The following is a 26,856-nucleotide window of genomic DNA, read 5'->3' as shown; positions in this document are numbered from 1 at the left end:
AGCAATCTGCTCACCTCGGCCTCCCAAAATGCTGGGATTACAGGTGTGAGCCACTGTGCCTGGCCTCAGGTTGATTCTTAAATCCAAGGGATGTCTGGATAGAGAGATGGTTTCGCAAGAGAACGGTTTGAGTCTGGGAGAGGGAGTCTGAAGTCCCAGCATTTTCTCTGGCAGCTTAAGGGGATGGGCGGTGAATGGGAAGAGGAGTCTGGGCTTTTTGGTAGAAACTTGAGCCAGGTGGGAACTGGGGTGTGTCTAACTGAAGCCCCTCCTTTGAGGTTTCTTCTCTCACCTCTGCTCTCCCTCTGGGTTAGAGCCCCCCACACTTGTGCCGTCTGTGCAGGACTACAGGGGCAAAAAGTGTCTTCTCCAGGACCTGTATCTGTGTCTCTACCACGGGGTGGAGGGCCAGACCCATAAGGCCATGTGTGGGTGGCGTGGGGGAAGGTGGATGGGTTGCCAGGGGAGGCAGGGGAGGACCCCAACAGCTGAGGTCTTTTTCTTTCACAGCAGAAACTCCAGGGTCCCCCTTCCCCTTCGATGGATTGGTCCCTCCCTGCCCTCAGGCCCACAGAAGTCACTGAAGCAACAAAAATTTGTCTTTATTGTTTTCACTGAGGGGATGAGGAGGGGTCCAGGCCCCTCTCAATATAAAGGGGTTGGTGGGCGGAGAGGCGTCTGGAGGCCAAGGCCCAGCCTGGAGAAAGAAGCCCCCCACAGGGGTGCTGTGTCTCCCCGCATGCCCGCCCCCAGGAGCTTCCTCTCGCTACCACCCAAGCTGCCGCCAGCCCCGAGGCCCCTGGCTCGGTGCCGAGCGTCCAGGTTGTCCTACCTGGGGCCCCGGGAGGAGGTCGGTGGTCGGGATTCCGAGGTGTTCAGCCACTGGGGGTTCGTGGCTTTCGATGGGGAGGTGTCCGTGGCGTTCGCAGTTTTCTTGTGGTTTTTAGATTTCTTCGGGCTGGGAACAAGTCTTTGCAGTCATGAGGCCGCTCCCCGAGCCCAGCTCGGGGCCGCGAGTTGCGTGGGAGTGCCTGGGGGCGTCCTTGTCCCCCCCCCCGGGCCTCCTCACCCCCCCGCTTTCCTCCTTCCCTCCCTCCCTTCCTCAGGCCCTCCGCTGGCCCACCTGCTGTTGAAGAGCTTCCCCATGTACTTCTTGATGGAGCCTAAGTTCAGCCAACTGGTGGCCCTGGGCTGCGGCACTTGCAGCTCCTGGCCCAGGGCGCCCTCGGGCTGCAGCAGCAGCAGCGACACGAGGCCGGCTATGGCCAGAGCGAATGCGCAGCGCAGAGCGGGCGTCTGGAGGGGGCGGGGCAGACAGAGCCGCGGGCGGTCACGTGATGCCGGGGCTGGGGTCAGCGCGGCGCCGGGACCGGAGCTTGCAGGTGTTCCGCGCGGTGGGCAGGCTGGGGTGCAGGGGCGTTCAGACCGAGGGACGTGTCTGTTTTTGGGACACACACCAGTGCACGGACGCCGTAAGGGACATCCTGGTGTTCGGAGGAATGGTGCACACCTGGACATGCCCGGTGATGCAGGCGCGGTGGCTCACGCCTGTAATCCCAGCACTTTGGGAAGCCGAGGCGGGCGATCACCTGAGGTCAGGAGTTCAAGACTAGCCTGGTCAACATGGTGAAACCCCGTCTCTACTAAAAATACAAAAATTAGCCGCGCGTTGTGGCGGGCGCCTGTAATCCCAGCTACTCTGGGGGCTGAGGCGGGAGAATTGCTGGAACCCGGGAGGTGGAGGTTTTAGTGAGCCGAAACTGCACCACTGTACTCCAGCCTGCCCAACAAAGCCAGACTTCCTCTCAAAAAAAGAAAAAAAAAATGAATGGGGAGACACACCCTAAGGTGGACGCATGAGAACGGCATAAAGCCATTGGTCAGCTCCCTAACCTCACCGACCTCTCTCCCGCAAACTCCTTGCTTATTCCTCTCCTTTCTCCCTGCTGTTCCCGCAAAATGACAGTCACTCTGTTCTCAGTCTGGAAGACTCTTCCTCCAGTCATCCTCATGGCCAGCTCTGTCTCCCCTTATAAGCATTAGCTCAAAATCCACCTTTTAAATGGGTCCTACCCTGACACCCCTATTTAAAATTGCAACCCGGCCGGGTGCGGTGGCTCACACCTGTAATCCCAGCACTTTGGGAGGCCAAGGTGGGAGGACTGCTTGAGCCCATGAGTCTGAGACTAGCTTGGGCAAAAGACAGACAGCCCTGTCTCTACTATTTAAAAAATAAATAAAATAAGATTGCAACCAAACCCCTCACCTTGCTCTTTTTCTTGCTCTATTTTTGCACTATTTTGTCTTTTCTTTCTTTTAATTTTATTTATTTATTTAAGGCAAGATCTTCTTTTACCTTCCATGCTGGAATGTAGTGTCGGGATCATAGCTCACTACAGCCTCAAACTCCTGGGCTCAGGCCATTCTTTTGCTTCAGCCTCCCAAGTAGCTAGGTCTACAGGTACATACAACCATGCCCAGCTAAATTTTAATTTTTTGTAGAGATAGAGTCTTGCTGTGTAGCCCAGGCTGGTCTCAAACTCCTGGCCTCATGAGATCCTCCCGCCTCACCTCCCAAAGTTCTGGGATTACAGGTATGAGCCGCCACACCTGGCCTGCACTTTCTAACTTACTATATTCTATATTTATGATATTTATTGACTGAGTCCCTTCCGAGCGGCATATCCTCCCTCAGTGTAAGCATCATTAATTACAGCTGGGCTCTTTGCCTATTTTGTCGATTGATGGATCACAAGCACCTAGAACGGTGCCTGGCACTTAGTAGATACTCAGTAATACATATTAAATGAATGACTAACAGTTACACACAGGAAAGCCAGCCTGAGGATTCACACACCCAATGTACAGAGAATTTTGTGCCTGCAACACACAATGATTCACAGACTATGATGCCCATAAACATGATGCACACTCCCAGAGCTCCTAAGCCCCTCAGCCCTCTTTTAACCAGGAACTCTCCTCATCCCCACCACCCCAAGCAGGAATAAGAAGCCCTAGTAGCTACCCTGGCCATCAGAATGGCAGACGAGGCTGCCCTGGCCTAACTCCTTCATGCCTTTAGTGGGCCTGAGGAGGGGCCCTTGGTGCCAGCCCCCATCCCCAAGCTCCTAGAGAATACAGCTGATGGGGGCCCAGACTTGGCCACCAGACATTACCATGGTGCTGGGCAGGTGCAGAGGAGCTCAGTAGAACGTCTCTGGCCAGGACCTGAGGCCCTTTATATTCCTAAGCATCCCTGCCCCCTTTCCCTCTGAGGCTCCACTCCCAGCATATCCTTCTCCTCCCCGTGTCATGACCTGAAAGTCTGGAATGGAGAGAAGGTGGGGGTGGAAGCACATGGGCTACCAGCTGTTCTGACCAGGTCACAGTCCCTGCCGGGGGCCCAGAAGTGTGGGTGGCAGAGGCAGGGAGGCCTGGGGTGTCGGGTAACTTTTTGCTCCAAGTACACAGATCCTAGGGAGAAACTGGCTCTGGGCTTGAGAGGGGGCTGTGCTTTTCCCAGGGGTTACTGTCAGGGTTTGGAAGGGGGTTATGCTGAGACCAGATGCCCCTCCCCATCTGGCTAGATCCAAGGTGCCTCTGCTTCCTTCTCCTGCAGGGTTGCTTTGGGATCCCAGCACCCCTATTCCCTCCCGCTAGGCCCACTGCCATGGGGAGGGGGTGGAGTTGCAGTTTCTGGTTTCAGGATTGCAGGCCCCGCTGCACAACCTGGAGGTTTTCTCAGCCTGCCTGGCTATTTTGGAGCCCCTGAGGCATGACCTGCTGAGCCTTCTGGAGGGTGGTGGGTCTTGGCTGCTTGGATGATGGACTTAGGCCTTGGCTGCCTCAGGCCACAGAGCCTCAGCTGTGTGGCCTGTCAGGTCCCCTCTACCTCCTCAATATTGCTGCTTTTATGGGGCAAGGTTGTAAAATATGTGCTGATTCTTTGTGCCCACCCCAACCCCAGAAGGGGCACAGTAGGAAGAGCAGGGGCTTCTGGGTAGGAATCCTGACTTCACTCCCTCCTGGCTGTGTGACCTTGATTAGGGGACATTATCTCTCCTGAGCCTCCACATCCTTATCTGTGAAATGGAGCTCGTTAAATCCTGGCATAGGACTGTTGTGAAGATGGAGTTGGGTGATGTAGCTCAGCCTCTGGGCAGCTCCTGGCACATGCTAGGTGATTAACAGGCGTGAGAGCCCCTCCACTCATAGAAGAACCCCCCCAACCTTTTTTTTTGGAGATGGAGTCTCACCCTATCGCCCATACTGGAGTGCAGTGGCACGATCTTGGCTCACTGCAGCCTCTGCCACCCAGGTTCAAGCGATTCTCCTGCCTTGGCCTCCTGAGTAGATGGGATTACAAGTGCTTGCCACCGTGCCCTACTAATTTTTGTATTTTTAGTAGAGATGGGGTTTCACCATCTTGGCCAGGCTGGTCTTGAACTCCTGACCTCGTGATCCACCCACCTCGGCCTCCCAAAGTGCTGGGATTACAGGCGTGAGCCACCACACCCAGCCTTAAAAGAACCCCTTTCTCCCATCTCCACTTCTCCTGAAAGTGTCTCATCTTCTGGCCTCTTCTCCTTATTAAAACTTGCCCTCGGCCAGGCATGGTGGCTCATGCCTGTAATCCCAGCACTTTGGGAGGCTGAGGTGGGAGGATCACTTGAACCCAGGAGTTTGAGAGTAGCCTGGGCAACATATTGAGACCTTGTCTCTACAAAAAAAATTTTAAAAGCCAGGTGTGGTGGCACATGTCTGTGGTCCCAGGTACTAGGGAAGCTGAGGTGGGAGGATTGCTTGAGCCTGGGAAATTGAGGCTGCAGTGAGCCAGGATCGTGCCACTGCACTCCAGCCTGGGTGACAGAGCAAGACCCTGTCTCAAAACAACAACAAACAAACATACAAACCAACCCTGCTCTCAGTGGGGGTGAGAAATTCAATGTCAATGTCACTGAAGTTTATGGGATGGCCCAGTAGCCAAGTGAGACCAGGACCGCATTTCTATGGAGCCAAGAATCTCTAGAAAAAGAAATGAGATTCCCATGATACATTTCCATAGTACAGGTGGGAGGAGATATCTGGGGACCAGTGTACCCTAAATACCAGCAAACAGGTTATTCCTTATCCCCATTAGTCACAGCCCAGTGCTGAAGAGCTCAAGAGCTCAAACCATGTGTCCCTTTGCAGCCTTGGCTGCCCTTACAAACCCAGGCTCTTCTGCAGGCACTGAAGGCTCTCAGCCCCTTGCTCTTCCAGACTCCCTTACTCATTCCAGGAACTATAGAGGTGTATGGGAAGGGAGGAAACGGGGAAGAGAGGAAAGGAAGAAGCTCAGAGGCTGCCTGCTGCTCTCTGAGGGCAGGAGGCAGTAGTGGCAGCTCTGCAATGGGCAGGACGAGGGAATGTGGCTTGAGGACACAGCTCCGGGTGGGTCTCCCTGTCAACTGCCCCTTAAACTCTGACTGCGAGTTCCCATTTAAATGGAATTTCCAAATTCACCGTGGAGTACATGCCCAAATTCCCAGAGGGCAGCAGGCCAGGGGCTATGGCCTCCACTTCTCAGAGAAGAACACTGAGATGCAAAGAGAAGCTACTCAGATACCTGGTGCTGGCACAGCTGGGGCTAAACCCGCCATTTTGACTCCAAGTCAGTGTGTGACCATTTGGATGGGCCTATTTCTGAGGCTGCTGAGATAAGCCCCGGGGGCTTCCTGTGATGCATGATGGTTCTCAAATGTCATTCTTTGCTACCCACTGTGGAATAGGCCCAATGATAGAGTGACCTTGAGTCTCCTGGCTGACTTGCCCCAGACTAACCATCCCACCCACTCCGGGACCACCACTACTCCTCTCTGCTGGGTGTGGCCCAAAGCTGTCCTCCCACCGGCTCACTACTTCCTACCTGCCCTCCAGTGCATCTGGGTGCTAGTGATGTCCCGAGAGAGACACAGAGAGAGGCTATTAGCTCGACTGCCGACCGTGGAGAGCAGCTGGCCTAGGAGAGGCCTGGCTGCCCTGTACAGCATCACTGCATTTTTTTAAAAATGTCCCATCAAAGCCCTTTCCCCTTGATGAGGGAGTCACATGGTGACCTGTGTTCTCCCTTCTAGATGCATGCTTCCGGAGGGCAGCTGGGGTCTTGTTCAGCTCTGAACCTCCAGCATCTAGCACAGTTCCTGGCTCACTGTGGGCCTCCATGGATGCTTAGTGGGTGGGTGGAGGTGGAAGGGAGGGAGGAAGAAGGGAGGGAGGTAGAATGGGAATGGAAGGGAGGGAGGGACTGATGGATCAATGGATGTGATGAACAAAGAGACAGATAAAGGAGTGAACAAATGCATGGCCTGGCTCATGTCATTGGGCCTGGAACCAGCTGCCGCCCGTCCTCATGTCTTCATGTGCCTTGTTTCATGTGTGTGTGTGAAGAGGCAGAGGAAGGTAACTGGGGGACCCCCCTCTCATCTCTGGGCTCCTCCAGGAACAGGCTTGTGTCTCCTCTTCTCTTGGATCTTCCTTGCTCCTTTGCTCCCCCAAACCTGAGGCTGGGCCACACCTGGTCTTCAACTGCCCCTCATTAACTCCCGGGACTCTTCTCATTTGGAACCGTGCTAGGGTAGCAAGGGCAGTGTGGTCTGGGCACAGGGTCCAGGGGAGAGGAAAAGGTGGCCTCTCCCAGCCTCCTCCTCCTCCCAGAAATCTTCTTCTCCCGCGCCCCCCCAGCCCTCCTCCTCCCCACATCTCTTGAGCAGGCCCTTCCTGCCCTCCAAGCTATAGTTCCAGCACTCATGCCAGAACTGGAACTGGCACTCCAGGCCGAGGTGCACAGTGTCCCACAGGGTCTCAGCCAGGCCGGGCTCCCTCCCGCAGAGCTGCTTCTGCTGCCGGGACAACTTCAGCAGGTCACACTGCTTCAGGTGGGCCCTAGCCTGTGCCGGGGCCACCACAGTGCCCAGTTCTGGGAAGGGCATGAGGACCTCCCGCCTGGTCAGGCTGGAGAGGGTGAGAGGACGGAGACGGGTGAGAGGACAGAGACGGGTGAGAGGACGGAGACGGGTGAGAGGACGGAGGAGACGGGTGAGAGGACGGAGACGGGTGAGAGGACGGAGACGGGTGAGCCTTGGGGATGCTGGTGAGGGGCAGGTGAAGGGAAGGGGGCCTCCTTGGGTGCCCCCAGTGTGGGTGGAATATACATCATTCCAGGGCTCACCCCAAAAGAAGTAACCCCATTCTGGGACATCCTGGCCTCCTAGCCAGGGTAAAAGAGCAAAGGTGGGCTAGTTGCGGTGGCTCACGCCTGTAATCCCAGCACTTTGGGAGGCCAAGGCAGGTGGATTGCTTGAGTCCAGGAGTTTGAGACCAGCCTAGACGACATAGCAAAACCCCATCTCTGCTAAAAATATGAAAATTAGCCAGGCATGGTGGCACAAGCCTGTAGTCCCAGCTACTTGGGAGGCTGAGGCAGGAGGATAGTTTGAGCCCAGGAGGTGGAGGCTGCAGTGAGCAGAGATCACGTCACTGAACTCCAGCCTAAGCAACCTAGTGAGACCCTGTCTCAAAAAAAAAAAAAAAAGAAAAAAAGAAAAGTAAAGCAAAAGTAGAACCAGGCAATGGCTCCTTTTTTATTTGTTTGTTTGTTTGAAACGGAGTCTTGCTCTGTTGCCAGGCTGCAACCTCCACCTCCCGGGTTCAAGCGATTCTCCTCCCTCAGCCTCCCAAGTAGCTGGGACTACAGGCATGCGCCACCACACCTGGCTAATTTTTGTATTTTTAGTAGAGATGGGGTTTCACTGTATTGGCCAAGATGGTCTCAATCTCCTGACCTTGTGATCCGCCTGCCTCGGCCTCCCAAATTGCTGGGATTACAGGTGTGAGCCACTTCACCCGGCCGCAGTAGCTCTTAAAGTGCCACATCCTGCTTAGATGTGGCACTTATCATGTTGCTCATGTGCCACTGGCCAAGGTAAGTCCTGTGGTCAAGCCAGGAGTAGTCAGAGAAGCCCACGTTCCTCTGAGCCAAGGGCACAGCTCTCCTGTTTGGAGCCACCTGCCTTAACCAGGACATCTGACTGGATGCTACGTCCTCTCTGTATGCCCCAGAAGTTGGAAGCCTCACCAGAGGGTATGCGGCCTGGCCAGGCCCCAGGTGCCCTCAGAAATCACCCGTTGACTCCACACCCATCAGGTGCAGTCAACCCATCATGGAGCATATCTCTGAAACCTCCTAGCAGAGACAGATGCTATCGGGCTCCCCTTGACCTAGCCTGGCCCTGGGCTCCTCTCCCAGACAGGGTGAGGACAGGGACCCATTAATCATTAATCTGGGGCAAATGGGTAATTTTACAGTCCACCGGGCCTACACCCAAACCCCTCCCTGCAGCCTGGCAGGAAGCCCTCAGAGACTTTGCAGGTCCAGAGCAGAACTGGATGTCAACTCCGGCTGAGGAGGCCACGCCTTGACTGGCTTCCAGTGTGGAGGGCAGCTTGGGGGCTGCAGTTACCTTGCCCTCAGATGTCCTCCTCCTCACACCGAGGGCTGGTGTGAGCGGCGACTTCTGCTCACACAATTCCAGTGTTTCAGAAACTGGACCTCCCTGGTAGCAGCTGATTGACAGAGGAGAGAGCAAACAGGAAGTGATGGAAATTTTGGCCAATGAAGCTGCATATCTTTCAAGACCTGCCTCAGATGCCATTTTAAGAATAATAGCTATTATTATTGTATCATCATAGCTACATTATATGTCATAGGATATGACATATAACACATTATTATAATTACTACTTTTTTTTGAGACAGAGCCTCACTGTGTTGCCCAGGCTAGAGTGCAGTGGCATGATCTCTGCTCACTGTAACCTCCGCCTCCCAGGTTCAATCAATTCTCCTGCCTCAGCCTCCTGAGTAGCTGGGACTACAGGCACGGGCCACCACGCCTGGCTAATATTTGTATTTTTAGTAGACACGGGGTTTCACCATGTTGGCCAGACTGGTCTCGAACTCCTGACCTCAAGTGTCCACCCACCTCAGCCTCCCAGAGTGTTGGGATTACAGGAGTGAGCCACCACACCCAGCCCAAGCTGTGTTCTCGTCTGGGACTCCCCTATAGTATGGAGTGGAGGCTCTAAGTTGGTTTGCCTAACTAAAGGCGTCATCCTTGATTATGACCTCTGACATCTGGAGAGTGCCAGAATTCCCTAGGCTGCACTTGGGCCCAGGGAACCTCACCTCTACAAAAAAATATAAAAATTAGCTGGGCATGGTGGCAATGCACCCGTGATCTTCTTTCTTTGTGGTGCAAAATCTTATTTCTGCCTACTGGCCAATTGATCAGGAATATGCACCCTGGTGTTTCAATCTCCAAACTATAACATTTTGCCTAACAAACAAACTATTCAGGTTCAGGTTCCTTTAGTAATGCCTATTTCCTCCCCCCACCCCACACACCAAGCGGGCTGTACACTTCATTCCCGTTAGCAGGACTAAACATCTCTGCTACACTGGGCACCAGGATAGCCGGTTGGAGGACCCCTAATTTTCTGCCTCCTAATACTAACAATTGGCCCATGTGTACTCACCTTCATATCCTGCTTTATCTCCCAAAGGCTGAACTCCCTTGTTCAGGCAACCACCCAGAAACACATGAGTACCATCACTCTCCTCCGCCAAGTCCGGTATCAGTGCCTCAAGGAAAACAACTCTGAAGTCGAATGCCCACTGCTTCAAAGCCCACAGGCTGAGTACAGCACCCCTATTCAGAAGGAAGTAGCCAGACAATCAACAACACAACACCCCTCTTCCTTTTATATTAAAGTAAAAGGCAAGAATGTTAGCCAAACTGAACCATGTTGCAAGTTCCTTGCTATTTTGCAGACCTTGGTCAAAGTGAAACATTTCACAGGGGTTCAGGCCATAAGAAACATCCTACCTAACCACCTGCCCACAGGGCGGAGAAAGGCCCAACTAAAGAAACATCCCTGGTCTGGTGCAATGGCTCACACCTGTAATCCCAGCATTGTGGGAGGCTGAGGCGGGCAGATCACTTGAGGTCAGGAGTTCGAGATCAGCAGCCTGGCTAACATGGTGAAACCCCGTCTCTACCGAAAACACAAAAATTAGCTGGGTATGGTGGTGCACACCTGTAATCCCAGCTACTCAGGAGGCTGAGGTAGGAGAATTGCTTGAACCCAGGAGGCAGAGGTTGCAGTGAGCCGAGATCACACCACTGCACTCCAGCCTGGGCAACAGAGTGAGACTCCATCTAAAAAAAAAAAAAAAAAAAAGAAAAAGAAAAAGAAAACAAGAAAGAAAAGAAAAAGAAACATCCTTGTCATATCTTGCTGGACAAAGGTCCAAGGAACACCATGATGACATCCCGCTGGAACAAGGGCCAGAACCACCTCATCATGGGAACATCTCATCAATATCCTGCCAGGCAGCAAGCCCTACTGCCCAGACCCCTCCCCCCCCATACCTATAAATTGCCCTAGCCTGTAAGCAGTGGTGGGCTCTGGCACAAGGCTGGTCTCCCACTTCTGTAGGGTTTATGCTGGACATAAAACCTGCATTTGCTGTTGAGCTGCCCTCTTTCTGTGTGTCTTTCTTTAACCCTCGCTTTTTCTTCAAAACCTAACAACAGTAACATACAGTACAGGTTTATAGCCTAGGAGTCATAGGCCATACCATAGCCTAGGTGTGCTGTAGGCTATATCACCTAGGTTTGTGTAAGTATATGCTATGATGTTAGCACAATGGTGAAATCACCTAATGACACCTTTCTCAAACTCCTCATGTGGCAAGCAATGCATGACTGTATATGAAAGCCTTAAATGGGGATTAACTTTCTAAATTAATCTCTAAAAACAGTTGTTATTTACTACATATGAATTTTTTTTTTTAAAAAAAGGAGCAAAAGTGTTTCATTTCAGTAGGAACTTAATTTGGAGCTAGAGTGTTTTATTTAACTTTCACCGCAAAGTTGCAAAGTGTTTTGTTTTGAAGTTTTTCCCTGTAAAATAAATATTTTAATTCAATTTAAATAAAACCCACCGAGGAAACCTCAGGCTTTAAGAAGTCTAGCTTCCTGTGAAATGTGAGAGGAAGTCAGCACTGATTTCAGAAAACTGATTATAACAATAGATCCATCCCTAAATGAGGCGAACCTTGGAATCTCTTCCACTTTAAAACCATCACTATGTACCCTATGCCTATGCGAGGCACTGGAATAAGATGAAGCACCTTCTTGGAGTTTACATGCTGGTAATTATGCCAGACAGTAATAAAATAGGTAAGAATGGCTGTGAGGGAAGTCAGCTGGGTTCTAGTTACAGTCGCATTTCAGGAAATTATTTAACGTGCTGACTTTAACAACCTAAGCCTTTTCTCCATGTGTGCACACAGGGTAGATCTCTGAAGGGTGACTCTGTAACTTCTAGGGTAATGGCTGTGTTGAGTCAAGGCAGGATGACAGTTCAGCCTCCTCCCAGGCTGGTGCAAAGAGCTCTTCACTAGGATTAAAACCTTCTCTCCCAGACCGAATTGCCAACTCCCAACACCCCTCCTACAGAAAATTTGGAGTCCTCGCTCATTCCCTGGCAGCCCCTACCTAATAGGGTGGTGAATTAATTATCAAACATGCAACAAAAGATACCGAAAGTTTAGCGAAAGTGGCAACACTTTGGAATAAATTACTGTTATGTGCGTCCTCCCTGCCACCCTAACTGGCGCCCATTTTGCAGGTCAGTTGCTCTCCCTGGAAGGAAGAGTATTCTCGGATTTCACCTTGGAGGAGGAAGAGTTCAGGCTGCCAGAACTGGACTAGCACTTCTGAATATCCCGAGGCGAGGTCCTGTGACTTCCTTGGGAAGCTGTGCCGCGTCCCGACCCCACCCCACCCCACAGGCCGCTGGAGTCCTGAGACCACCCAGGTCTGCGGCCCAAATCCTTCCTCACTAAGGGGAGGGGAGGGGTGTTCCAGCGGGGCGCGGTGGGAAGGGGACCTTGGGCGGGATTGTGACTTAAGATCGCCCTGGTGACATAGAGCAGATCTGGACCCCAACCTAATAAAGGTGGCGTAAATAAAGGTGTCATTAACGACGGGGCGGGGCGCGCGTTTGTCAGGGGCACGAGCGTCTGGGGGCTGCCAGGATGGCTCCCGCTCAGTGCAAGGCGCCAGCGCGTGTCATGTCCCGGCAGCGTCCCTGGGGCCCACGGCCCCTCCTCACGTGGCGACTATTGTGCCTACTAGTCCAGTAGGCTCAGCCTCTGGAGTGGATCAAGGACCCGCTCCAGCTGACCTCTAATCCCCTGCGGCCGACTGAGCCCTGGTCTTCCCGCTCCTCGCTCCTCCCATCTCCCGTGGGAATCTCCCCATGCGCTTACTCCCCCGGCAGACCCGAGGGGCTTTGATTACCTGGGGTCCTCTGCTTCCTCGCAGATGGCAGCCCCGCCCCATTTGGTTCCATTCCTGGACACGGATTCAGCTGGAGAGCTGCTCCCGGGGCCAGAGCAGTTCTCTGCTGCACACCAGGATCTAAATGACAGGCTGATTCGACAAGAAAGGCTCCCAAAGGCGGTTCCAATGCTGGACTGGGATCAGAACCAGACCCTAGTTCAGCCTCCTCACCTCAAAAGTAAGGTTGAAACTGCAGATCTAGATCAGGCTGCAGATCATCAGGCAGATGAAATACTTGTTCCAACTCTAGACAGTAAGGATTCAAAAGCAACCAAGTTTATTGTTTTGCCCAAGAACAGGAAGAAAGATCTAGCTCAGCATCGGAAGCTTGCTAAGGTTGTTGGAACTCCACACTGATTTATATCAAAACCTTAGCAGAATGGGCCGGGCGCAGTGACTCACACCTGTAATCCCAGCACTTTGGGAGGCTGAGGCAGCAGATCACAAGGTCAGGAGATCGAGACTATCCTGGCTAACACAGAGAAACCCCATCTCTACTAAAAACACAAAAAATTAGCCGGGTGTGGTGGTGGGAGCATGTAGTCCCAGCTACTTGGGAGGCTGAGGCAGGAGAATGGCGTGAACCTGGGAAGCAGAGGTTGCAATGAGTCGAGATCGCGCCACTGCACTCCAGCCTGGGCGACAGAGCGAGACTCTGTCTTAAAAAAAAAAAAAAAAAAAAACCTCAGCAGAATGAATATTCAATTATGGATATACTGTATCCCGGCAGCCTGCCTCCAGAACTCTGGGTGAACTCAGATGAGCCTCCAGGACCCCCTGAGCAAGTTGGACTTTGTCAATTCCATCTAGAGCCCGAAACTCAAAATCCAGAGACCCTTGAAGACATCCAGTCCTCTTCGCTCCAGCAACAAGCCCCAGCGCAGCTTCCACAGCTCTCTGAGGAGGAAGAACATTCTCTAACCCATCAGGAGGCCCCAGCTCTGCCTTCACAGTCTCTTCAGGGGGTCCACTCTTCTTCAACAGAGCAGGAGACCCCAGGACAGCAGCGACCTGCCTCTGAAGAGTTTGTAGCTCCGCCACTGATACACCACGAGGTAAATGTTCCATTGAAAAGTTGGAGTGAAGCTCAGCATTCATGCTCGCCCAATGTCACAGTCAAACCTGTGGATATGGAGCTTGCGGTAACTCCAGAGCCGGGTAAGGAACTTACGTCAAGCCAGGAACAGGCCGCAGCTCAGCCTCCAGGGCACCCCGAGGAGGTGGACTATTCCTCAACCCAATTAGAGGCCCCAGCTCAGACACCAGAGTGCCCTGAGGAGACAAAACCTCCTGCAACCAAGCAAGAGACCCCAGCTGAGCCTCTAGGTCCTCCTGTGGAGGCTGAACCTTCCCCCAGTGAGCAGAAGCAGGCAGCTCAGCCTTCTGAGTTTCCTGGGCGGGGGCGGGGAGGGGGGGGGGTTGAACCTTCTCAGATCCAGCAGAAGGCCCCAGCTCAGACTCCAGAGTCCTCTATGGAGAGTCTAGCTCAAACTCTACTGAATCATGAGGTGACAGTTCAACCTCCAGGTGAGGATAAAGCTCATTATAACTTACCCAACATTACAGTTAAACCTGCGGATGTGGAGGTTACCATAACTTCAGAGCCTACCAATGGGACAGAATCTTCCCAAGCCCAGCAGGAGGCCCCAGTTCAGCCTCCAGAGGAGGTGGAACCTTCTGCAACCCAACAGGAGGCCGCAACTGAGCCTCCAGGTCCTCCTATGGAGCCTGAACTTTCCCTCAGTGAGCAGCAGCAGCCAGCTCAGCCTTCTGAGTCTTCTGGAAAGGTTGAATCTTCTCCAGCCCAGCAGGAGACCCCAGCTCAGCCTCCAGAACATCATGAAGTCACAGTTTTACCTCCAGGTCACCATCAAGCTCAGCATTCAGGTTTGCCCAATGTCACTGTTAGGCCTCCAGACATGCAGCTCACCATAGCAACAGAGCCTACTGCAGAGGTGGGAACTTCTCCAATCCACCAGGAGGCTACAGCTCAGCTCTCAGGGCCAATTAATGATGTAGAACTTTCTGCCACCCAGCATGGGGGCCCACCTCTGCCTCCAGAGTCATTGGAAGAGGCTGAGCCTTTAACAGTTCAACAGGAGACTTCAGTTCAATCTCCAGAACCTATTAATAATGAGAACCCCTCTCCAACCCAGCAGGAGGCTGCAGCTGAGCGTCCACAGACCCCTAAGGAGGTTGAGTCTTCTCTAATCCAGTAGGAGGCCCCAGTTCAGACTCCAGAGCTCCCTAATGAAGTTGTAGCTCAACCTCCAGAGCATCATGAGGTAACAGTTTCTCCTCTAAGTCATGATCGAGTTTAGCCTCCAACATTGCACAATGCCACTGTTAAACCTGTGGATCACGTGGTTACCATGACTCCAGATTTCACTAATCAGGTTGAAATTTTAACCCAACAGGGGGCCCCAGCTCAGCCCTTAATGTCCCCTGAGCAGTTTCAACATTTGAAATACCAGCAAGAGATTATAATTCAGCAGCTAAATACCCCTGAAAATGACGAACTTACTCCAGTACTTCAAGAGCCCACAACTCAGCGTCCAACTCAGCTCTCCTCAGACTTTGAAAGTTCATTGAATGATGAGATGATATTTTCACCTCTAGATCTGTCTTCAGTATTCAGAAGTAATTCAACTTTGCCTAATACCACAGTTAAAAATGTGAGTATGGAGCTTACCATACCTGCAGCGTCACTATGGAAGTTGAACCTTCTCCAGTCTAGCAGGACAATCCTTCTATTCCCACTGAGCACGCTGACTTTTCTCTAGCCCAGCCTGATCTCCCTTCCCCACCTCTGCATTCTCCTGAAAAGATTAAATCTCCAGTCCAGCAAGAGGCCACAGCTCAGACTCCAGAGCCCCCTAAGGAGGTAGAAACTTCAAGCCAGCAGATGGTCCCATCTCAGCCTCCAGAGCCACCTAAGGAGGTTGCAGCTCAACCTCCAGCTCATTATGAGGTGACAGTTCCAACACAAGGTCAGGATCAAGCTCAGCATTCAATATTGCCCAGTGTCACAGTTCAACCTTTGGACCTGGGACTTACCATCACTCCAGAGCCCACTATGGAGGTTGGACTTTCTCCAACCATCCAGGAGACCCCAACTGAGCCTCCTAAGAAAGTTGTACCACAACTTCCAGTATATCAAGAGGTAACAGTTCCAACACCAGGTCAGGATCAAGCTCAGCATCCAGTGTCACCCAGCATTACAGTTCAACCTTTGGACTGGGACTTACCATCACTCCAGAACCCACTACGGAGGTTGGACATTCTACACCCCTGAAGAAGACTCTAGTTCCTCCAAAGCATCCTGAGGTGACACTTCCACATCCAGACCAGGTTCAGACCCAGCATTCACACCTGACTCAAGTCACAGTTCAACCTCCGGACCTGGAGCTTACCATAACTACAGAACCTACTACAGAGGTTAAACTGTCTCCAACCACAGAGGAGACCTCAACTCAGCCTCCAGACCCGGGGCTTGCCATAACTCCAGAACCCACTACAGAGATTGGACATTCCACAGCCCTGGAGAAGACTACAGCTCCTCGTCCAGACCAGGTTCAGACTCTGCATCGAAAACTGACTGAAGTCACAGGTCCCCCTGCTGAGCTAGAACCTACTCAGGATTCATTGGTGCAGTCTGAAGGTTACATCCAAGATAAGGCTTTAACTGCACCAGAGGAACAGAAGGCCTCCACAAGCACCAACATATGTGAGCTCTGTACCTGCGAAGATAAGATGCTGTCATGTATTGATCTCAGCCCAAAGCAGAGGCTCCACCAAGTGCCTGTGCCAGAGCCCAACACCTACAATGGCACCTTCACCATCTTGTAAGAATCACCTTTCCTCAATTGTCCTCTGTGTCCTGCCTCACATGGCAGCCTTTTCCTGGAGGCCTTCCTGGGCCACCTTTATCTCCCCAAGCCATACTGACAACCGGCTTTCTGCTTTCACCTTTGCTTGTCAACTCTTCCTTCTCCTCATTCTCCTTTACTGTTAGGCCCCTTCTCCACTCTTTTACTTGTGATTGCTCAGCAACATACGTCTTAAATGTACAAATTATTGAGTGAAAGAAGTGATACAGAAAATAATATGTATAATACGATTTCATTTATATAATGTTATATAATGTTCAAGGTGGCAAAACTAAACTATATTGTTTATGACTGACATATAATAGGTAAAACTACATTTTATTTTATTTATTTTTGAGAAAGGGTCTGCGGTGGTGCAAACATGGCTCACTGCAGCCTGGACCTCCCATGCTCAAGCAATCCTCCCATCTCAGCCTCTCCAGTAGCTGGGACTACAGGTGCACACCAACATGCCCAGCTAATTTTTAAATTTTTTCTAGAGACAAGGTCCTGCTGTATTGCTCAGACTGGTCTCGAACTCCTGGGCTCAAGCAATCCTCCTGCCTTGGCCTCCCAAAGTGCTGTGATTACAAGTGTGAGCCACTGTGCCCAGCCAGAACTATTTACTTATTTTTTTATTTATTTATTTTTATTTTATTTTATTTTATTTTTTCTGAGACAGAGTCTCACTCTGTCACCCAGGCTGGAGTGCGGTGGTGCTATCTTAGCTCACTGCAACCTCTGTCTCCCAGGTTTAAGCAATTCTCCTGCCTCAGCCTCCTCTGAGTACCTGGGATTACAGGCACACGCCACTACCGCTTGGGTAATTTTTGTATTTTTAGTAGAGACAGGCTTTCGCCATGTTGGCCAGGCTGGCCTCAAACTCCTGACCTCAGGTGATACACCCGCCCTGGCCTCCCAAAGCGCTGGGATTACAAGCGTGAGCCACGGTGCCCAGCCAGAGCTACATTTTAAAAGCAAGAATATTATTACAAAAGTCAGGATAGTGGTTACCTATAAGGGTTAGAGAGAGGGTTATGATTGGAAAGGGGCACACTGGGGGCTTCTGGGATCATTATTTCCTTGTTGCTGAAATGATGACAACCCTCATGGAGTTGTTATCACCCTGGAGAGGAAGGAGACAGCCAAAAGAGAGAAGTATTGTCTTGTAGACTTATTAGATTCACATAGTATATCGTCCTTCTCCAGCGTGTAAGGCGTTGTCTAAATACGTCCAGTTAAAGCACTACAGGGTAGCCATTTTTTAAAAAAATTGTTGGCCACATTCCTAAGTTCACAGGGGAGGGGGAATGTCTCACACTCCAGCCCTCCTGAGCCTAGGCCCTCTGTGAGATGTGTCACCCTTTCTTGGACACCATATTGAAATGAGAAAAGTTCCTTTGTGCCCCTCGCAGGGTGTGGGACAGGGAGAGTGACTTGGTTCTTCAGTGCCCTGCTGCTCAAACCTCTAGGGGAGCATACATTCAGGCAGGCTGTGGGGCTCCAACCCCATGGCAGTGTCTAGGGGTGAATGCTTACAGCTCCTGAAGCCCCAGTGGGCATGTCTTACCGTGTGCTCTTTTAGTTTTGCCGTCTATAGGCGGCTTGTGTTAACCAGCTCAACTAGACCCTCTACCTTGTCGCCAGGACAGAGGGCTGTCTGTATCCCAGGTTCTTTCTTGCCTTGGTGTACCAGAAGAATTGGATCACACCTGGGCTTGGAGAATGAGTGCAAAATTTTATTGAGTGAAGGTAGCTCTCAGCAGATGGGGAAAGCCAGAAGGGGGTGGAGTGGGAAGGTTTTCCCCTGGAGCCAGGCTGCTGAGCAGCCCAGGCTGTCCTCCCACTGCCTCAGCCAAACTCTGCCTCGTTCTGCCGTTCTGCCGGTTGGTGGCCTGCCTGGCGTGCTCCCCTCGACACCCTCTTGATGTCCAGCTGCTTGTGTCTTCTTCTGCTGATCTGCTCCTGTCCATGTCCTTGTATGTGTGCCTGCAAGTGTCTCAGGGTTTTTATAGGCACAGGATGGGGGCGTGGCAGGCCAGGGGAGGTCTTGGAAAATGCAACATTTGGGCAGGAAAACAAAAATGCCTGTCCTCACTTAGGTCTGTGGGCACAGGCCTGGGGGTGGAGCCCTAGCCAGGGACTACACACCCCCACCCAGCACTCTCCTTCCCCACTTCCGTGTCATTTAAAGGGACCACATCCTTCTGTATCATTTCCCACCTCTGAACAGGTACATCTAACTGTTGTTAGAATACGGACAATGACTGGTCTTTTGCAGGAACATGGATGGAGCTGGAGGCCATTATCCTCAGCAAACTAACACAGGAGCAGAAAACCACATACAGCATGTTCTCATGTAAGTGGGAGCTAAATGATGAGAACTCGTGATCACAAAGAAGGGAACAACAGACACTGGGGCCTACCTAAGGGTGGAGGGTGGGAGGAGGGAGAGGAGCAGAAAAAACTATTGGGTACTAGGCTTAGTATCTGGGTGATGAAATAATCTGTACAACAAACCCCTGTGACACAAGTGTACCTATATAACAAACGTGCACATGTATCCCCTAAGTTTTAAAAAAGTGCACATGTATCCCTTAAGTTAAAAAAAAAAAAAAAAGGCCGGGCGCAGTGGCTCACACCTGTAATCCCAGCACTTTGGGAGGCTGAGGCGGGTGGATCATGACATCAGGAGATCGAGACCATCCTGACTAACATGGTGAAACTCCGTCTCTACTAAAAAAATACAAAAAAAAATTAGCTGGGTGTGGTGGCGGGCGCCTGTAATCCCAGCTACTCAGGAGGCTGAGGCAGGAGAATGGTGTGAACCCGGGAGGCGGAGCTTGCAGTGAGCCGAGATTGTGCCACTGCACTCCAGCCTGGACAACAGAGTGAGACTCCGTCTCAAAAAAAAAAGAAGTTAAATGTGCACATGTATACCCTAAGTTAAAAAAAAAAAAAAAAAGGAAAAAACATCTGGAAAAAAAGAAAAATGATAAATTAGAAAAAAAAGAAGACAATGCTCCTAGCACCCCCATCATTCAGGAATTTCCAAGGGTTTTAGGAGCTTTGTGTTAGGAACTGGGGGCAGAGACCAATATATATTTATATTTCTTTTTATGTTACACTACCCCAGATAGGAAAACAGAAATTACTCTAGATATTTCAAACAAAAAGCGGTTGTATATAGGCAATTAGTGCTTATCATTGGAGGGGCTAGAGGTGGTGAAGGTTGGGGGGAGGGGGTTGCACCACTGGCTTTCAGGCTACTTTACCACAGCTGATTTCCAGAGGATGGAAGAAGTCAGGAAACTTGGGACACCGCTGCTGAGGTCCTTGCAGCCCCACGGTCCCCAGGCTGGTGACTGGTGGGGGAGTATTGAGTCCAGCTGACCACCAGAGCCCGCATGCCTGCTGCTACAGGGGAGGAAAGGATGACTTCTACCTCCTTTCCACATTCCAAATTCCACGTGACTACATTTTATTGGCAACACCCTGCTGGCAAGCGAGCGTTGATGTGTGCTTCCTGGGCTCCGGCACCTGCACAGAAAGGGCTGAAATTGGTAGGTGTTTGGGTGTCCGAGGGTTTGCAAAAGAAGAAGGCATGGAGTCTATGGTGGAGTCACATGGTGGAGACCTAGCTAAGTCAGAGGCCTGGAGAGGTGTCATTCTAGCTGGGCAGCAGGTGACACACAATCATCCCGAGTTGATTGGAAAAACACCTGCGATTGACCCGTAGTTTGTTCTGGAATGTTTTCACTGGAATGAAAGCTGAGCGGTCCGCAGGCCATATAGTATTGGAGAAAACATAGCCCTCATTCAAAAAGGCTGCCAGAGAAAAGATGTCCACAGGGAAATTCAGGGGTTTTGTTTGTTTGTTTTGGGGTTTTTTCTGGAGACAGTCTCACTCTGTCTGTCACCCAGGCTGGAGTGCAGTAGTGTGATCTGAACCTCCACCTTCCAGGTTCAAGTGATTCTCCTGCCGTAGCCTCACAAGTAGCTTGGATTACAGGCACCCACTACCACACCCAGCTGATTTTTATTTTTATTTTTTTGTAGAAACAGGATTTCACCATGTTGGCCAGGCTGGTCTTGAACTCCTGACCTCAAGTGACCCTCCTGCCTTGGCCTCCCAAGGTGCTGGGATTACAGGCGTGAGCCACCACACCCGGCCAGGAAATTCAGTTTCTGAAAATACACCTGTGGATCTCTAGCCTTGAACATCCTTGTATGCTGCTTTAAACGGCTGATCCTCAATGCCTCCCTTCCAACTCACACGCTCGCTCCCCTACATCAATCTCCCAATCTCCCAGAAAAAGGAACCTATTTTATTCTTTTTTTTTTTTTTTTAAGAGACGGGCCTAACCTTGTTGCCCAGGCTGGTTTTGAACTCCTGGCCTCAAGTGATCCTCCGGCCTTGGCCTCCCAAGTTACTGAGTTTACAGGCGCAAGCCACCACGACCGGCGAAGCCTATATTAAGCCCTTTTATGCTCACTCGGCGGTACTGCAGAGAGTGGGGGGAGGAAGCAGAGGTGCCCTGGCATCTTCAGCTGGAGATGAGCAGGGCGCTGAGGGTGGGAGAGGCCGGGCGCCTGGGGATGGGAGCCAGGACCGCACCTTCACAGGGACGCTGCCACCCTACCCCGGAGGTCAGGGCCTCTCGCCCAGCTCTGGCTCTGAGGTCCTGGAGGGAGGGAGATGCTGTTGCGATTCAGAAGATCAGGGGAGGGTCACCCCCATTCGAGAAGAGTGAAAATCCTGAGCCTTAAGCAGAAGTGGAACTGGTTGGAGCCGAGGCTTCAGAGGGTGGCCTTGGGAAGAGGGTCTGGCGCCGCCCTGTGGACTGTTCGGGCTCACGGGGCTGGAGGCTCCGAAGACCGCGACCTGTGAACCGTGGGGAGGCTCCGTGCGGATGGGGGCCACAGCCCCCGCCGGAGCCCCAACACTAGCCCTGGACTTCTCCACCGGCTTACGACATGGGAGCTTAATAAGCTCCTTATTTAACGCACGGTTGTATCAGGTCCCTGTGGGAGCCACTGGCCCTATAGCCTAATAAAGGAGCGGGTGCACGCATTGGATTGGTGAGCTACCGCCACAGCAACGCGTCCTAATCAACCATCCCAAACGGCGGCTGGAATAAAGTTCTCGCAGGCCTGTGCTTGGGCTTGAACGCTGGACCGGCCGCTGCGCTCTGTGGCTCCCTGCAGGCCTGCGGATCGGCCAGGGGGCTCCGTTCCTTCTGGGCCGAGGCTGAAGAAGCAGCGGCTGCACCAGAGAAGGCCTTCTGGGTGAAGGTGGAAGCGCACAGGGTCCGCGGAACCGCCTAAGGTGTCTTCCGGCGTGGGCTCGGAACAGGCAGGCTTTCGTTTCTGCTTCATTCCATGGCCAGAGCAAGCCACGTGGGCAAGCCGGAAGCCGGGGGTGGGGTGGGGGGGGGGAAGTACCCTCCACCCACCAGGAAACCATGGCAAGCGGTGGGTGCAGGTAGGGCTGAGGAATTGGGGCCGATAGTTCTATCTATCCCGGTGAGTGAGGAGACCTGCTTTGGGGGTTGTACAGTCTGGGTCTGCCCTTGCGGTGGTATCTGTCACTGTGAAGACTCCACCACGGGTTGCCATCAGGTCAGGGACCCTGACAAGGTAAGAATTGCATCTTTCTCTGCACACAACCCTGTTCCCTCCCCACCCCCATGCCTAACACAACACTCCCTTCCCCCCCCCGCCCCCGCCATGCCTAACAGAGAGAAAGGAGAGAGACAGTTCTTGAGCCCGGTTCTTCCTGCTTGAGCTTGGTGTGTCAACCAAAAGAGTTGAACTCTGTAAAATATTTGAAGGGATTTATTTTGAGCCTACTATGCATGATCAATGGCCCATGACAGCCTTCAGGAGATCCTGAGAACATGTGCCCAAGGTGATCAGGCCACAACTTAGTTTTATGTGTTTCAGGGAGACATAGGACATCAATAATATATGTGACATGTACAGTGGTTTGGTCTGGATGACTGGAATGGGGTTGGGGAAGTGGAGGACTTCCAGGTTATAAGTAGATCCAAAGATTTTCTGATTGGCAATTGCTAGAAAGAGTTAAATTATTGTCTAAAGACTTAAAATCAACAGAAAGGAATGTTTGGGTTAAGATAAGGGATTGTGGAGACCAAGGTTTTATCATGCAGGTGAAGCCTCCAGGTGGCAGGCTTCAGAGAGAACAGACTGTAAATGTTTCGTATCAGACTTAAAGAGTCTGTTCTATCAGTAAGTCCAAAAGGAGGGATGGTATAATTAGGCACGGCTGGGCTCCCCTTCCCATCATGGCCTGAACTAGTTTTCAGGTTAACTTTGGAATGCCCTTTGCTGAGAGGAGAGGAGGAGTCCATTCAGATGGTTGGGTGAGCTTAGAATTTTATGTTTGGGTTTCAGTTGGCATCCAGCACCCCTTCCCCCAAGTTTGGGGCCCCTCCCAAAGGAGATAGGCCTGGGTCTTTCCTCACATCCTTGGGGGGTCTCAGAACTGCAGACTCAAACCTTTTAACTCAAGGAATCTCTTTGATGATTTGTGTAAATCCTTGGGAGGCTGGGGCGTGCTGCTCTGGAGCTGAGACACAGCGAGTCAATCTCCTTCCATCCCCCTTTTGTCTTGTTCTCACCCTGAAGCTGCCGGCCTCAAGTTTTTTGGCTGGATTCTTCCCAAAGCAGGTTGGGGATGCAGGTACTGTAATCGCCTGATGGGTTCTTCCTGCCTGCTGCACAGACAAAACCAATCCACTGAGACCATGGCATTGCAGTAAAGAAAGAGTAATTGACACAAGGCCGGCCACCAGGAAATAGTTGTCACTCAGATCGGTCTCCCCCAAAACTTGAAGATTCGTTTTTCAAAGTTAGTTTGGTGGGCAGGGTCTAGGGTAGGGTAGAGGTGCTGCTGATTGGTTGGGCATGCAGATACAGGGTATGGAAAATGGTCCTTGAGTGCTGAGTCTGCTTCTGCTTGGCAGCCACAGGACTGGTTGAGTCACGAGTCTCGGTGGAGCCAGAAATGCATGAAGAAACATCTTTCCTTATGCAGATGTTGATCAGCTGTGCTTACACATTCCTTTGTAAGGACAGGACAGTCTCCCCTAAGTTAGGGGACAAAAGTGACTCCTACTGATGGCATTAGCTCTGCCCCTACTCTCAGATGCAATGCCAGGGACTGTGAGGACCAGAGACCCTGGAGCTGCTGGCTGGGTATGGTCGGGGGCCAGTTATCAGCCTCTCTGAACTCCATGTCCTTAGTACCAAACAGAAGCCCCTTTTGTAGGGTGGGCACTGGGAAGCACTGTTGGGGCCATCCCTTGTTGGTGGCCTCTTCTCTTCCATCTCCTCTGGGTTTTCACGGCTTTTTCAGGAGCAGGCCTTGCCACCCTGAGTGCCCTCCACGACCACAGCTACCTTCTGAGGAAAGAGGCCTCGGGGGTCCTCTCTGCATGTAGTTGCCGGGCAGGCCTCACCTGGCTGTACATGGGAATCACCTGGGGAACGTTACAAACCACTGTTGTGTTGCCCTGCCTCTCAGAGATTCTGCACCTTGTATTAACTGAGCACCTAGAGCCAGGTGTGGTGATGCACACCTGTAGTCCCAGCTACTCAGGAAGCTGAGGTGGGAGGATCCCCTGAGACCAGGAGTTCAAGATTAAGCCTGGGGAACCTATTGAGACCGCATCTCAAAATTAATTAATTAAAAAATACTGAGCACCTACTCGATGGCCAGCACTGAACTAGGTGCTGGAGTTACAGCGATCACTAAGATATAATTGTTGTCCTTGAAGAACTTCATTCAGGTGGGAATAGATATTTATTGAATGGAATAATATTTCAAGAAATGTCTACCAAGAGGCCACTTCTTGGAAATCCCTGTTGGAAAGAAGATTTTTATCTTTTTTATGAGCAGAGTGCAAAGTTGTCTCTTTAGATGGATGGATTTGGAAGGGAATTTAGTAATCTAGTTCCTATCCCCCAACCTCCCATTTTACAGATGCAAAAACCAAGGCCAAACAGCTGAGTTTTCTGCCCTGGAGGAGGAAACTGGTCTCTGAAAGCCAGAAGACTCTCACATTACATCATTCCTGCCAGCTGCTGTCAAGAGCTGCTAAGCTGTCCTCAAGTCCTGTGTCTGATGTCAAGCTAATAACAGATTTAGGGTGCATTAGTAAAGGTATCTTAATCAAGTCTAGGTGCCTTCGAGATTAGACTCAGCCATGATGAGCAACTAAGGATTAGCAAGAAAGATTACAAATTGTTTCCAGGAATTTATTTCTTTAAACACTGATTATATGTATAGTCTTAAGTCAAATTAAAATGTTATGTTCAGCTGTTTTTGTGAGTTATCACAGTTTTGTCAATTGAAAAATAATTGATGGAAAACTAAGTCAATCTCTTTACTAAGCTTTTTACTAAGCTTACCTGCTAAGCGTGGCTCCACCACTCGCTTTCTGTGTGATCCTGGGCAAGTCATTGAACTCTTCTGACCTTCAGCTTCTTCATCTATAAAATGAAGGTAATGATAGTACCTGCAAAGCGAGGTGCAGCATCTGCAGTGGAGCCTGAGGCCAACTGCCTGGGGTCAAGCCCCAGCTCTACACTGACCCGTGTGATGCCTTTGGACAAATTACTTGACCTCTTTGCTTGTTTCTTTATCTGAGGTCTGCTGCCAAGAACCTGCAGATTCCCAGTCTGCCTTGGGTGATGGCGGGTTCTCCTACAGTCTGTACTGGTGAGGGTGGGGACAGCCCCCCACAATGGCTCTGGCCTGGAAAAAGGCAATTTTTGGGGGAGGGGTGGATGGCAGCTTCTCCCCTTCCCAGGGCTCCACATCTCCCCACACCAGTACCTCAGGGAATCGAGCTGGAAGTAGAGGTGCCAGAGGGCTTGAAGCCCCTATGGGGTGGCAGGGAATGGGCAGGAGGTCCCCCACTCTGTCCCCAGGCACTTCAGAGAGGAGAGGTGCACAGGGTGGGCCCAGGGTGGCTGAACCCCAATGAGGAGGGCAACAAGAAGATCCCTGTGGGGCGTGGAGGAGGCTGGACCTGGGCAGTTGATGCCAAGCAAGGCTGCAGACAGAGTCGCTGGGTGGTCAAGGCAGGGGAGGGGTAGAGAATAGCTCTGGGATGGGTTGTCCTGCATTCCTAGGAAGGGATATGGCCAGGGCACAGCCTGGGTGCCCAGGGCTCCCCCATCATGGCTGACAACGCATTTTTATCAGGCCACGCAGTGGTTGCAGAGCCTGCGAGGTGGATATTATCCTGCCCATTTAACAGCAGAGAAAGCCCAGGACAAATGGCTTGCCTGAGGCCACCCAGTGTTCTCCACAGCCCCAGCCTCCCCTCTTCTGTCTGGGCTCCAATCTACTCTGTAAGCACTGCGTTGGTCCAGGACAAGCGGGGAGGGAAGCAGCATAGGATGTGTGCATACATGAGTGTATGTGTGAGTATGTGTATGTGAGAGTGTGTGTGTCTATGAGTGTGTGTGTATGAGTGTGTATTTGAGTGTGTGTCTGTTTGTGAGTGTATGTGTATGTGTGTGTCCAAGAGTGTCTGTGAGTGTATTGGTATGTGTATGTCAGTGTATGCGTGTATGTATGTGTGTACATATAAGTGTGTGTGTATGTGTGTATCTGTATGTGAGTGTGTGTACATGAATGGGTAAATATGAGTGTATGAGTGTTATATATGTGTGTATTTGAGTGTGTGTGTCTGAGTGTGTATGTGTTTGTGTGAGTGTGTATGTGAGTGTCTGTATATGTATGTGTGTATTTGTGTGTGTGTGTCTGAGTGTGTCTGTGTGTATGTGTGTAGGTATATGTGTGTATGTGTTTGTGTGAGTGTGTATGTGAGTGTCTGTATATGTATGTGTGTCTGAGTGTGGGTGTAATGTATGCATATGTGAGTGTGTGTCTGTGTGTATTTGAGTGTGTCTGAGTGCCTGTGTCTGTGTGTGTATGTGAGTGTGTGTAGGGATATGTATGTGTGTGTATATGTGAGTGTGTGAGGGTGGTATATGTGTGTGTATTTGAGTGTGAGTGTGTGTGTGTAGGGTGAGTGTGTGTGTATATGTGAGAGTGAGAGTGTGTATGTGAGTGTGTGTGTGTCTGTATATGTGAGTGTGTGCACACATGCATGGTGTATGTATATGTACATCTCTCCTCCAGGTCACTAGTTCAAGCGGGGACACTCCTCTGATCTGTCTCCAAAGAGCAACTCAAGTGCCTCATGTGGTCCCCAGGGCGTCTAACTGCGTCTGCTTTCTGCTTTGATCCCCTCTTCAACTCCTACTGTCCAGAAGCTTCCTGTACTCCCTCACCCACTACCTCATCAATCTCTGCCTTGCCCAGGGTCTACAGGGACACTTCAAATTATGGTTGGCTTGTAGGGGGGGCTCCAGCAATAGACATTGGATCATTGGGGTGGTTAGCAGGACTCCTCCTACTCCCAGGGTTTGCACTGACTTTTAAAAATTATTATTATTACTACTATTACTATTATGAGAGACTGGGGTATCACTATGTT

The 26,856-nt window shown here is 51.3% G+C and overlaps 2 protein-coding genes, 1 long non-coding RNA gene and 1 pseudogene across 4 annotated transcripts; 3 read left to right on the top strand and 1 right to left on the bottom strand.

The window, feature by feature from the left end:
• Window positions 1–582: 582 nt before the first annotated feature.
• On the bottom strand, window positions 583–12,025 carry LOC129017347 (uncharacterized). Of its 2 annotated transcripts, XR_008495055.2 has the most exons (6): window positions 11,777–12,025; window positions 9,574–9,746; window positions 8,502–8,604; window positions 1,124–1,296; window positions 833–958; window positions 583–697 (listed from the first exon to the last, which is right to left on the bottom strand). It is a non-coding gene; the product is annotated as an uncharacterized LOC129017347 (long non-coding RNA). The 2 variants fall into 2 exon arrangements; XR_008495056.2 differs by having other exon boundaries at window positions 583–958.
• Window positions 12,026–12,118: 93 nt separating this feature from the next.
• LOC129017346 (leucine-rich repeat-containing protein 37B-like) lies at window positions 12,119–16,294 on the top strand (annotated as a pseudogene).
• On the top strand, window positions 13,139–15,431 carry LOC129017340 (leucine-rich repeat-containing protein 37A3-like). Its single transcript, XM_054457799.2, has one exon. It carries the CDS (start codon window positions 13,157–13,159, stop codon window positions 14,666–14,668), a length of 1,512 nt encoding a protein of 503 aa, XP_054313774.2. The 5' UTR covers window positions 13,139–13,156; the 3' UTR covers window positions 14,669–15,431.
• Window positions 14,730–24,591, top strand: LOC129017607 (leucine-rich repeat-containing protein 37A-like). The gene is made up of 4 exons (XM_054458220.1): window positions 14,730–14,734; window positions 15,602–16,294; window positions 18,600–18,677; window positions 24,327–24,591. The coding sequence occupies exons 1-4, from the start codon at window positions 14,730–14,732 to the stop codon at window positions 24,385–24,387; spliced, it is 837 nt and encodes a 278-aa protein (XP_054314195.1). The 3' UTR covers window positions 24,388–24,591.
• Window positions 24,592–26,856: the final 2,265 nt, after the last annotated feature.

The sequence above is a fragment of the Pongo pygmaeus genome, chromosome 19 (assembly GCF_028885625.2).
Source record: "Pongo pygmaeus isolate AG05252 chromosome 19, NHGRI_mPonPyg2-v2.0_pri, whole genome shotgun sequence".
In the NCBI taxonomy this organism is placed as follows: Eukaryota; Metazoa; Chordata; class Mammalia; order Primates; family Hominidae; genus Pongo; species Pongo pygmaeus.
Note: the sequence above shows the minus strand (reverse complement) of the source record. Positions and strands in the feature narration are given on the sequence as shown.

Bases quoted from the DNA above. Each gene is read 5' to 3' on its own strand.
- LOC129017340 (XM_054457799.2), top strand. From the start codon at position 13,157: ATGGATATACTGTATCCCGGCAGCCTGCCTCCAGAACTCTGGGTGAAC.
- LOC129017607 (XM_054458220.1), top strand. The intron at 16,295-18,599 runs GTAAGAATCACC...GGTCTTTTGCAG, and splicing joins AATGGCACCTTCACCATCTT to GAACATGGATGGAGCTGGAG. The intron at 18,678-24,326 runs GTAAGTGGGAGC...CCCATTTTACAG, and splicing joins CACATACAGCATGTTCTCAT to ATGCAAAAACCAAGGCCAAA.